The following is a 12,443-nucleotide window of genomic DNA, read 5'->3' on the forward strand; positions in this document are numbered from 1 at the left end:
CTGTTCTTCTAATCTACGACGCGTCCAGGTGTCTAACAGCCCTGTCAGTAACCTAAGTGTGTGTGTGTTGTAGTGTAGCTCCTGTTGCGTACAGACTGAACCCAGACTGGAGGTGTGTTTTCTCTAAGCTGTGTGCCTCAAACACACAATGCAGCAGCATCACTTGACATTTATGATCTGCCCAGCACCTTAAAAAAGAAAACTGCTTTGACTGACCGATTCAGCTCGCTTTTGTTCTGTAAACACGTGTGAATAAAGGAAATCACTGATCTGTCTCTGTGTGTGTGTGTGTGTGTGTGGGTACACTTGAACAGGAAACAGAAAGCACAGAAAACCATCCAATATATCAAATATCTTTATTAAGCATGGTTTTCTCTCTGTGCTCCAGTCTGAGGTCACAGGGAGATCGAAACAAAATGAAAAGGATTTAAAAATACACTCGTTTTGCAGATTTACATCAACATCCTGCTGGAACAGTGAGCGTGTTTCATGAGCCGTTTCATAAGAAAGGAAATCAGCACAAAGGTTGAGACGATGGGCCACTGTGTCTCAGAAGCGATGTCATTCCCGCAGGTGTTAACGCAGAGAGCGATGAGACAAAGTAAAGATAACAGGAGAATCCACCACTTCTAAGTTCATCTGATGAGAGCTGATGCTTACACAGATTTTACATCTTCAGCTGTAATTTAGTCAAATAATAAACAAGAAATTAGGAAGTTTTAGCTCAAAATTCTTGCATCACTTCTCTGTCTGCAGCCTGTTCACACACAGCTGGGACATCTACCAGTTCAGCTCTTCTGATACGAGCTGAAGCTTCGTTTTCAGATTAAATATGGTCTTCTGACATCTGGCAGCTCAACCCAGGAACCATGATAAGCTCCTGTTACTTTGTTAACCAATCACCGTCATGAGAAGGAGTCCACTCTTTTATGTGCTTCTTAAAACAGGATTTAACATGTTCTACATTATCACACATAAACCAGGAAAACTACATGGACACAGAAAGTAAACAAACATTTTACAGTGAAAAATACTTTACTACAAATATAAATTAATACTCGGTGATGGGGACAAAAACTGGAATGTGACTACATCTGGAAAAATAAGGAATTCCACCAGCTGGATGCAGCTTCTACCCACCTTCGATAAGGCGAGCGTTAGTCTACCGGTGAGTGAGTTCAGCGCATATTTACAGGAAAACTACATGAATCCTCACTTCCACTTCCCCAGAAGATGTTCAGAATTCAGCAGAGATGATTTGTGCAATTCAGTGCAGTGCTGAGTGTTATGAGACATTCTTGATGCAGCAGTGCATGTGAAGAAGAAAGCAACAACTGAGCACACAACTAAGGGAGGGGGAAGAAGCAAAAGCCACATGGAGAGTTAAGTGAGGAGATGAGTGCAGACTAATGAGCGTGGAGGACGAGTTGTCAGCACTGGTGAATCACTGAAAGGCTTTGAGTGTCTTCTTATTAAGGCAGCCCTGATCTGACCACAGGTTTTTCTGCATTAACAGTTACCACCATGTTTTACAGTACCTCTGCAGCAACTGGGGCCTTTCAGCCAGCAGGAAAACCAAATCCATCCCACTAAAACTCATCATGTTTATCACTTTTTTTTAAACTAGAGAATCATTGCTAACCAGTACTGGGTGGTGCTGTGCTATTCTGCCAACTAATTTCCACCAGTGGTGTTGGACTTCAACCCACAAAGCTATGAGATCGCATCTTTAACACCACGGGATGCTGCTGTTGCTCTCTCTGATTGTTACTACGGCAACGCAATCTCCCATGGCTCACCTGGGATCACGAGGTGGTAAGCAGAGTCGAACAAATGTCGAACAACTGCGTCAAATCTCAGTGGCTGCGACGCCCGAGCGTGTGAAGAGAGATTTCCTTCATCCATCCGGGAGGAGCCCGGAGAACGACAACCTACTGATGGGAAACCTCCTGAGAGTGAGTTAAGGCCAGCTAGTGAAAGAAAAAACGAAGAGAAAGAGTCATCTGAAGCCTCAGCTGTACATATGAAGCAAGGAGTCTGTTCAGGCGCCGGAGGTTCTGGTCTCCTGCAGCCAGAAATCAGACCGAAGCACGAAGCAGGAGGAGGTTTTACAGGGAGGAAGGTCAGCATCATGAAACCCAGCTGTACAGAGGAGGAGCAAGGAGCAGAGATCAATACCACTCCTCCCACAGGAGGAACCATGACACATACACACACACACACACATTGTGCTTCGGGTTGTGTTTGAGATCAGAGCAGCAGGTCTTAACCAGTTCAGCACATCTTGTCAAGACTGACAACTGGTTAAATTTGTTATGACAAGCCGAGGACGTGTGGAAGGCTGCGCGCGCGCGCGCACACACACACACACACACACACACACACACACACACACACACACACACACACACACACACACACACACACACACACACACACGCCTGCAGCTGCTGCCGATCCCAGCCGTGATGTACTGTACAGAGAGGGGGTTTCCATGACACTGGCAGAGTGGGGGCGGGCTTTAGTGAGAGGGGTACCGTAGAGGGCTGGGCCAATCAGCGTGGGGAGAAGCCTGTTGCTAAGCTACAGCCAACCACCTGTGTCATATCCCAGATCTGTGGAGACAAACATCACGGCTGTTAGGACTCCTGAACTTCAATCACTTCAATCTGCAGGCAAAGAGGAGGGAGAGAAACGATGGTAACCATGGTAACTATGGAAAACACACACCAGGATCATCAGGAATTCAGGTGACCTGCACATATGGTTCACTTTATCAGGTCCAATGGTTCAACGACTCCAAACAATTCAGCCAATCACATCACTGCAACCAGAATGTCTGGTTGGTGTCAGAGGAGACTGGTCAGACTGGTCGGAGATAATGGAAAGGCTTCAGGAAGTCAGATAAGCACTGGTTCCAACCAAGATATGCTGAACATCATCTCTGAATGCATACAACACATCCAGGCTGGAAGCAGATGGTCTCCAGCAGCAGTTGACCCCACCGGGTTCCCTCCTGTCAGTAAGAACAGGAAACTGAGGCTACAATTCACACAGACTCACCAGAACTGGACAATAGAAGATGGAGAAACGTTGCTGGTCTCCAGTTCAGCTCCACATTCACATGCAAACATCTGTCCTGCCTTGGATCAACAGTTCGAGCTGTTCAGCCCCGTTATACAGTAAAAGTAAAAGTGTTTCAACCCGGTACCGGCGAGGTGGACCTGATGAAGCGACCATGAGTGCATTTCATTAGAAAAATGGATCCTGGTGTGTTTATCACAACAGTGGACTCCATCATCAGTTTCATCATGTCCACCACCATCAATGTGAAGTTCTACCTGATGTTCCTGGTCTCAACAGCTTCATATGGTCTCAGCTTTTCAGAATAAAAGCCCACCTCATGTATTTCTGACTAAACACAAGGCAGATGTCGGTTTTTGTTTAACCGCATGCAGAAATCCCTGACTGCTGCTGACCTTCACAATGCGGTCGCTTCCACAAGTCACCATCAGGCCTCTGGATGGGTCCATGTCCATGTGAGCGATGTTGTGTTTCCCCTCGTGGAACGTAGCCAGCGGGGCTCGACTGCACAAACACACACCCACAGTGGCAGCGTTTCATCACAGCTGCCCTCACTGTAAACTGTAGCGTCATGTGACCTGCTAATCTACTCACTCCTCTTCTTTGATGGTGTCAAAGCAGCCGTCACACACCCGAACTGGGAACTCAAAGCCCATGATGGGGAAGGTGGAGCGTTTGGAGCTGCATTTACCACACACAGCCTGCCCGCACTTCCTGCAGTGATGCTGCAGACAGAAGGTGTGTGAATCAGACAGAAGGTGTGTGAATCACAGCAGGCGCAGTCACATCCTCATAGGGCTCCGCTCAGGATCTCCTACCTGTCTGAGACCCAGCGTCTTAGTGTCCCACATCTGCTTGATATTCCAGAAGAAAGGCTGCTCACACTTCTGACAGGAGTCGCTGTCTAACCACTGAGGCGCCTGCGCACGCACACACACACACACACACACACACACACACACACACACACACACACACACAAAGTGTCAACATGAAAGATGCAGAAACAACCAGCAGAAGGGAAGCCGACTGGTTTGAGATGCTCACCTCTTCTCTCTGAGTGTCCATGTTCCACACGGCGATGCCTCCATCCGCCGAGCAGGACACCAACTGTCGCGTTAGCTGGAGGTAGCGAAGGGCCTGGACACGCTCGCTGAGGGGACAAAGGTTCACCTGCTTATGCATTCATTCATCTGGAGCAGGGGGCTCAGACTGCAGTCCACAAGGGCCGGTATCCAGCAGGTTGTTGTTGTTTCCCTGATTCAAATCACATGCATCCAGCGGCTTCTTGTCAACCTGTTTGTTCATTTTGGTCAAGTGTGTTGGAGCAGGGAGGCAACAAAAACCTGCAGGACACTTGTGATCTAGAGACAGCTCCAAGTCTTTCTCACTCTTCTCTAAAAACATGCTTTAAATTTAAAAAAAAAAAAAAAAAAGCATCTGCATTCAGGGCTGTGTGTGAGTCTTACTGACATCTAGTGGTAAAGATGGGAACAGACGTTACTACAAATGCCAAGCACAGGTGTGAAGGAACGGCAGCCGAATTAAATGCAGAAGTAAACATGTTTTCATCTGTGAGGGTCTCCAGTGGCGTCAGGTAGAGCGATGACTGCACTGCAGGTAACTTCAACACTTTGTACACATGTACTGTCTTCTTCTATGGTTCTGTTAAGGCGGGGGATACCAAGCCTGGTCTTTGAGATCTGCTATCCTGCTACTTTTTTACACGTCCATTCTCCAACACACCAGAATCAAACGAATGTCCCGTTAGCAGGTTTCTGCGGAGCTGAATGACAAGAGAATGAGGTAATTCAGAGATTTGATTCACATCTGGTGGAGAAGAGACGCAGGAATAGCTCTCAGATGTCGAGGACAGGACCTGGGCACCCCTGTACTATCTATTATATCTATGTATATATGTAAAATATGTCAAACGGGCTCTGGCACCTATCAAACAAACTAAATACTGATGTTATAAAGCTTCAAACATCATACTCTAAAAAGATAAAAAGACAACAGTTATTTTAGTACTCTGACTAAATACCAGTGGAAACCATTCTTAGTGACACAATAAATGTTTCTGGTCATAACTTTTGGTTTTGTTACACGCTGCACCTTTAAATCTATTCCCCCCCAAAAAAGCTTAATGTATCTCGGTCCTCCACAGCCTGTAGTCAAGCCCCGATGACCAGTTCCCAGTGAGCATCCAGACACGTCTACACCACAAGAAACCTTAAAATCAACTCTTGATTTGACCTCTTTGTGCCCATCGCTGATAAATCCAGTTTAAATTGCATTCAGATTTAAAACCTAAACCCAATATTAGTCCTTACTGTGACTAATTTAACCGCTGAAGCCACAATAATCCATTTCAGTCGCGTCACAGCCTCAAAGTTTTCATCAGTTTTTTCTTTTTAACTCTGATATTAAAACTACAGCTGTACCATGTGACCGCTCTGCTTGCTGTTACTGGGTACAACACCTCCTCTGTTGCCTCCCTCTTAGCCAGACATGGAATTTCATCTTAATGGAGAGACGCTGTCCCGCCTGCTGACAAACCATGATTAACACACATTATGTCCTATAAAGCTTGAATCCCTTCCAAAAGATGTGAGGCCAGGGTTCGTAACGTCTCGCAGACAATATATTAATCATAGTAAACTTTTCATGTTTTAAGGATGTGACTGTGTACGTAGATTAGCAGCAGAGAGGGGAGGGGTTTATTGTTCTTGTCCTTGTGCTCGTGATAACGTGCATTAACCTGAAAGATATTTTAGCGCTGGCTATTTATTCTAAAATGTGAGAAATCTTGCAGATAAAGTCTGTCTGCGTCATTGTGTGATAAAGATTTCTCCTGATTCTCCCTGCAACCTTCCTCCGTGTCATGGAGACTGAGCTGTGATGCACCAGTGAAACAGAGAAGAAGAAGAATGTGAAGCTCAGCGGTGATTCAGGGCCTGTCGGAGTTACAGCCGTCTGTAAATCCTGCAGATCAGGATCTCAGCATCGGCGCTCTGGCTGCGCTGATAACTGGGAGGAGGTGAAGACTGGAGATAAACACAGAGGCAGTGTGTGCCAGACAGATGATACCGACACCACTGACGGCTGCTTCCAGCTTCCTCATCCTGATAAAAAGCCAGTTCAACTTACTGATGTCCCTGTAAGAGCAGCGTCCGTCCCTTACGTCCCCCGATGTCCCACATGATGACGCTGTGATCGGAGGCTCCAGAGAAGAGCAGCCTCTGGACGGGGTCCCACCACAGGGCTCCTATGCTGCCTGAAGAACAGAGAAACTCTTTATTATACCATCAACCTGCAGGAACGGAGCTGCAGCATGACAGGCTGGCGCCACCTGCTGTCTGATGAGAGAACTGCAGGCAGCTCCAAACGGAATAAGTTTTAGACTGTTCCAAAATTCACTTGAAAACTAAAACTTGCTTTTCATCCCTACAAATAAGTGATGTCTATACAAGGGAAACTAAAAGACAAGAGATGGAAACCTGTGAAAACAACAAGAAGAAAATATTTCCCAGAACTGATCAGGCTCTGTAGAAACAACAACACAAGACATATTAAGCAGAAGGAGAGGAGGAAGAGCATAGAAATGCCACATGTAGATCAGTGTCAGCATGGCGAGCGCAGCTTTTATCCAAACGTGGAAAGAAGTGGTCGGACAAACCGTGTCTGATGTTACGTCACAACACACGTCAAGCGGAGGAACAGCGCTGCAGAAACGTGAGACGACCCCCCCCCCTACTTTGTTTGTTGATGCCAAAGACTTCAAACGTTCTGAGGAAGTGTGTTTAACTGAGGAGATTTCTGATCATGTTTGTGTATGTCTACACCTTTCAGGCTGCTGCCTCGTCCTGTTTATTTGCACGTCGTTTGTCCTCTCTTGGAATAAAGTTTCATTCATTCACCTGCATAAAACCCTGATAATAAAACAGAAAAAACTAGAAACTGGTGCACGGCTGAACCTCCAACTCTTCATAAAGACATTTATTTCTTCGTCAGGATCTCAGTGAAATGGACTGTCCACTTCATGTTTGTCTGTTTTTCCTTTTGGCTTTTTATCCGTTTGTTTCACCTTTAACAGAAAGAAAGAAAAGGAAAAGCTAAAAGTACATCAAATTAATGATGATTAATTACACTGCAAAAACTGAAACCTAAGTAAGATTAAATCTTAAATTGATTATACATATGCTTATCTTTTTTTTTTTTTTAAAGGTAAGATAATTCTTACTTTTTATGCCAGAGAATTCCTCGTTTTAAGAGTATTTTTACTTGTTTAGGGAAGTCTTGACAAGCCAAATTTTCTTCTTCTGTTGGCAGATAATTTATCTTATTTTAAGCAACATTTACCTAATTTTTGAATATTTTTTCTTGTTTTTAAGGCTGAGTTTTTGCAGTGTACTTATTTAACCTTTTTTTTGCCAGGAGTAGATCAGTGCCATGATGAAAAACCTCATAAAGCTCTGCTGTATCATCATTTTCTGTATAAATTCTGTACAATAATCAGCTCACTCTGTCTTTCTTCACAAATTTCATTGCAAACCCCCTCCTGAAACCTGGTTTTTATGCTTTTAAAGCAAGCTGTAGAGACGATAAACAACATTTACAGTCATGTGATGTCAGCGCCTGCAGCTGCATTCACATGTTCGACTTTATTAATGAGCCTCAGTGTTTCAGGGATTACGATGCACAAGCAGGACACCCTCACCATCCTCACAACTGATCAACATCAAGGACTGAGTCGAGTCATCCTTACTCGCTCGGTGGTTTTTACAGCTTTTAGAAGAACAGGAAGCGTCGGCTTCGTCAGACAACGGAGGAGAGTCACTGTATCGATTAAAGCCACAAAAACAGAAGCATTATTACGGATCACTTGTGAGTCATCAGACAGTCTGATCATAACTTCTGTGAAAGGTTCAGTACCGAACTCATAAATATGAATCAGAACCTGTATAATTAACATGTATTATCATAACCATCTGCAGATCAAAGGGAGACGTTCATCACCGTTTCCTGGAGCTGCAGAAAGACAGACAGGATCCCAACATGTCTGCCACATCTGGACCAAACCTGGCTTCATGTGTGGAAAACACTTTGTTTCCCAGTGAAGCAGCACGCTGCTCAGTGCGCCGCCGGTTTTCACTGAACCCTGGAAACAAACCTGCCGTTTTGATCTGGACAACATTCCCAACTCATCCGCTTAAAAAACAAATTTCTGAACAGCTGGATGCTCCCAGAACTCCTCCAGAACCAGAGCAACGAGGGAGACCATGTCTGCAGGAGATGGCTGCACAACAGAACTGAGAGCAGAGAGACAACATCTCCATGGAGACCAGGTGATGAGGCGCTGTCCAGGAGGAGTTCAGCGCCGCTACGTGCCGAGGAGTCACGACAAGCCAAGACAACTTTGAACCACTTTAAAGACAGCAGCTCCTGACCAACGTGCTGAACACTGAGGAAATATAAAAACTTTTATACAACATCAAATAAGTTTAAGAGTATAAACATAATAACACGATGTAAACAAGATCAAATCCAAACAGGTTTGACAATATATAAAGTTAAGTTCATAAGAAATAAACTCCTGAGCAGCCGATGAGAAGAGGCGGGTTGGCAGCAGAGATTTAACGGCGGGACGGCGCGGTGGCAGCAAGTTCCACCGCCGAAGAGCCAAACCTCTCTCAGTTCCCGTCCCGCCCTGGGCGTATCCAGGAGCAGCAGGTCAACTGATGTGAGCGGCCGGGATGTGGACATGTAAGCGCTCAGAGGCGAAACTATTCAATGTCTCAGAGACAAACGGAATAATTTGAACATGAACCCTAAAAAGAACAGAGTTTTACTGCACAGCTACTGCAGCAGAGATGCTGCACCCAGACCCACAACTCTTCCACCAAGAATGTGGTCAAAAGCCGGGGGTGTCCAAAGTTCGCTTCCCTGCTGGTTTTAGATGTTTCCTGACACAGAGCACCTGAATCAGATTCATGCATCAACAAGCACCAGCAGAACATGACAAAAAGCTGTTGGAGGGAGACGTTTCATTTGAATCAGGTTTGTTGGAGCAGCAAAACATCTGAACTCTGCAGGACTGAAGGACCAGACCTGGACACCCCCGTCACAAGCCTACTCCAAGCCCACAGAACACTTAGGAGTGTCAAACTCCCACAACCCACTCAGCAGATCTGGGAGGGCAGAGAGGAAGTTCACTGTTCTAAAACCATGCAGATGGATGGATGGATGGTTGAACGGACGGACGGACGGATGGATGGATGGAAGGAGGGGCGGAGGGACAGATGGATGGATGGTTGAACGGACAGACAGATGGACGGATGGATGGATGGAGGGGCGGAGGGACAGATGGATGGATGGATGGATGGAAGGGCGGAGGGACAGATGGATGGATGGATGGATGGAAGGGCGGAGGGACAGACAGATGGACGGATGGATGGATGGAGGGGCGGAGGGACAGATGGATGGATGGATGGATGGAAGGGCGGAGGGACAGATGGATGGATGGATGGATGGAGGGGCGGAGGGACAGATGGATGGATGGATGGATGGAAGGGCGGAGGGCGGAGGGACAGATGGATGGATGGATGGATGGATGAAAGGATGGAGAAATGGATAGATGGATGGATGGATAGAAGGATGGAAGGAGGGAGAGATGGATGGATGGATGGATGGAGGGGCGGAGGGACAGATGGATGGATGGATGGATGGAAGGGCGGAGGGACAGATGGATGGATGGATGGATGGAAGGGCGGAGGGACAGATGGATGGATGGATGGATGGATGAAAGGATGGAGAAATGGATAGATGGATGGATGGATAGAAGGATGGAAGGAGGGAGAGATGGATGGATGGATGGATGGAGGGGCGGAGGGACAGACGGATGGATGGATGGACGGAGGGACAGATGGATGGATGGATGGACAGATGGACAGATGGATGGAGGGAAGGATGAACAGAAGGCTAGATGGAATGACGAATAGACGGACAGACTGACCATCTACTGAGATGGACGGATAGAAGGACGGAAGGATAGATGATCTGCCTCCACCTTTCCTCCACCTCAAACAGAGCGTCTTACCTTCGTGGCCCTTCAGCGTGGTGACGGTGGAGTACGTCTGCTTCTCCAGCTTCAGCAGAGTGATTTGTCCGGAGAAATCCCCGACGAAGGCGTGCTGCGTCTCCTGGTCGTATCTGAAGCAGGAGTCAGGGCCTGAACACACGGCGGCTGTCGCTGCTGCCTCTAACCTGAGCAGCCAGAGAAGGATACTGCAGGCAGGAGGCCCACGCTGTGAAGTAGTGTCTCCCCAACATGCTGCCGCTCTGGGTGCACATCCAGCTCACGCTCTTGTCATGGCCGGTACTCACCACCCACTCGCTCTCTAAGGAGAACACCATATCTGACACACGGTTCTGGTGGGCTGAAAGAAAACACACACACACACACACACACACACACATAAACATGATCACATGTTCACCGTCCATCAGCTGCTGTGATCCAGACTGGGACAAACGTCTGCAGCCGGAGCTTCACCTTCACACAGACTGTTCTGATGACGTTACATATTCAGTCAGTGGATTCTGAACTGAATATCTGAAGCAGGCCCAACCAGTAAACAACACAACAAGTAAACAACACGACAGGTAAACAACACAAGAAGCAAACAACAAAGCAAGTAAACAACCCAGCAGGCCCAACAACAACACGACAGGTAAACAACACAAGAAGCAAACAACAAAGCAAGTAAACAACACAGCAGGCCCAACAAGTAAACAACACGACAGGTAAACAACACGACAGGTAAACAACGCAACAAGTAAACAACACAGCAGGCCCAACACGTAAACAACACGACAGGTAAACAACACGAGAAGCAAACAACAAAGCAAGTAAACAACCCAGCAGGCCCAACAACAACGCAACAAGTAAACAACACAGCAGGCCCAACACGTAAACAACACGACAGGTAAACAACACGAGAAGCAAACAACAAAGCAAGTAAACAACCCAGCAGGCCCAACAACAACGCAACAAGTAAACAACACAACAAGTAAACAACACAGCAGGCCCAACAAGTAAACAACACAACAGGTAAACAACACGACAGGTAAACAACGCAACAAGTAAACAACACAACAAGTAAACAACACAGCAGGCCCAACAATTAAACAACAACAAGTAAACAACACAGCAGGCCCAACAAGTAAACAACACAACAGGTAAACAATGCAACAAGTAAACAACAACAACAAGTAAACAACACAGCAGGCCCAACAAGTAAACAACGCAACAAGTAAACAACAGCCTCTCCAGTCCTCCAAACATCTGAACCAGACTGGTTTTAATCCTCAGTAATGTCCATATGATGTTTTCAGTCCCAGTAAACACAAACAAACTGATCAGAGCAGCTCACACAAACATTTCCACACCAGGTTTTCTGGTTTTCATTTTATATTTACAGCAAGATTTTTCAGACCAATAACTGTTTTTCCAGCTTTATGACTTTTAGATCCTCTGCCGTGTAACTAATGACATCATTCATGGAAAGTAAACTGGGTCTAATGGTAGAGCAGCACGGAGCACATGAAGTTACAACTGGTCATATGAGGCGAAGTCATCCTTCAGCTGCAAATCAGAGAGAACATTTATTCATTGTTACCGTCCTGTAATCAGACGCTGTGATCTTCTTCTGATCTATTAGAAACACAAGCAGAAGCCTCCTAACACCATCATTTCTGCCAGTGTTTCCAGTGCAAATCTCATTTTCTCGGGATTAGCAACTCGTCAGAACTCGGGAGTCAGAACCTCTCCTCGCTCTGTCGGAAAGCAAACCTTTAACCTTCGTGTTTGAGCAGCACGGGACTTCGATGCCATTGTATTTACTAAAAGTGGTCGAAAAAAGAATCCGAGCAGCGAACTGTGGTAGCAGGCTGCCTGAACAGCTCCTGACGTCAGGACACATCAGTGAAAAGAGTCTGCAGAGCTGCAAACATCTGGGTCACAGTAACAGGTGTCAAGTAACAAAGTACAAATATTTCGTTACCTTACTTAAGTAGAAATTTCGGGTATCTATATTTTATAGGAGTAATTACTTTTCAGATGACTTTCTACTTCTACTCCTTACATTTTTGCATATGTATATGTATACATATATGTATATATGTATATGTATATATGTATATGTATATATATATATATATATATATATATATATATATATATATATATATATATATATATATATGTATATGTATATATAAATATATATACATATACATACATATATATATATATATATATGTATATGTATATATATATATATATATATATATATATA

General features: G+C 45.4%; 1 protein-coding gene across 2 annotated transcripts in view; it reads right to left on the reverse strand.

Annotated features, from left to right (window-relative positions):
* Positions 1-12,443, reverse strand: part of wdfy1 (WD repeat and FYVE domain containing 1) — a gene marked incomplete at its 3' end in the record, with an annotated part of 39,210 nt that overhangs the window by 24,158 nt on the left and 2,609 nt on the right. The window contains exons 5-12 of one of the 2 annotated variants that reach the window (XM_079246861.1): positions 10,373-10,523; positions 10,184-10,296; positions 6,235-6,361; positions 4,132-4,237; positions 3,903-4,004; positions 3,679-3,809; positions 3,480-3,588; positions 392-2,615 (exon numbers count right to left, since the gene is read on the reverse strand). In XM_079246861.1, the coding sequence (XP_079102987.1) occupies positions 2,556-2,615; positions 3,480-3,588; positions 3,679-3,809; positions 3,903-4,004; positions 4,132-4,237; positions 6,235-6,361; positions 10,184-10,296; positions 10,373-10,523 (899 nt within the window). Of the gene's footprint in view, positions 1-391; positions 2,616-3,479; positions 3,589-3,678; positions 3,810-3,902; positions 4,005-4,131; positions 4,238-6,234; positions 6,362-10,183; positions 10,297-10,372; positions 10,524-12,443 lie in introns of those variants that run through there. The other variant, XM_079246860.1, reaches the window with a different exon arrangement.

Source organism: Telmatherina bonti, assembly GCF_933228915.1.
Source record: "Telmatherina bonti genome assembly, chromosome: 9".
NCBI lineage: Eukaryota > Metazoa > Chordata > Actinopteri > Atheriniformes > Telmatherinidae > Telmatherina > Telmatherina bonti.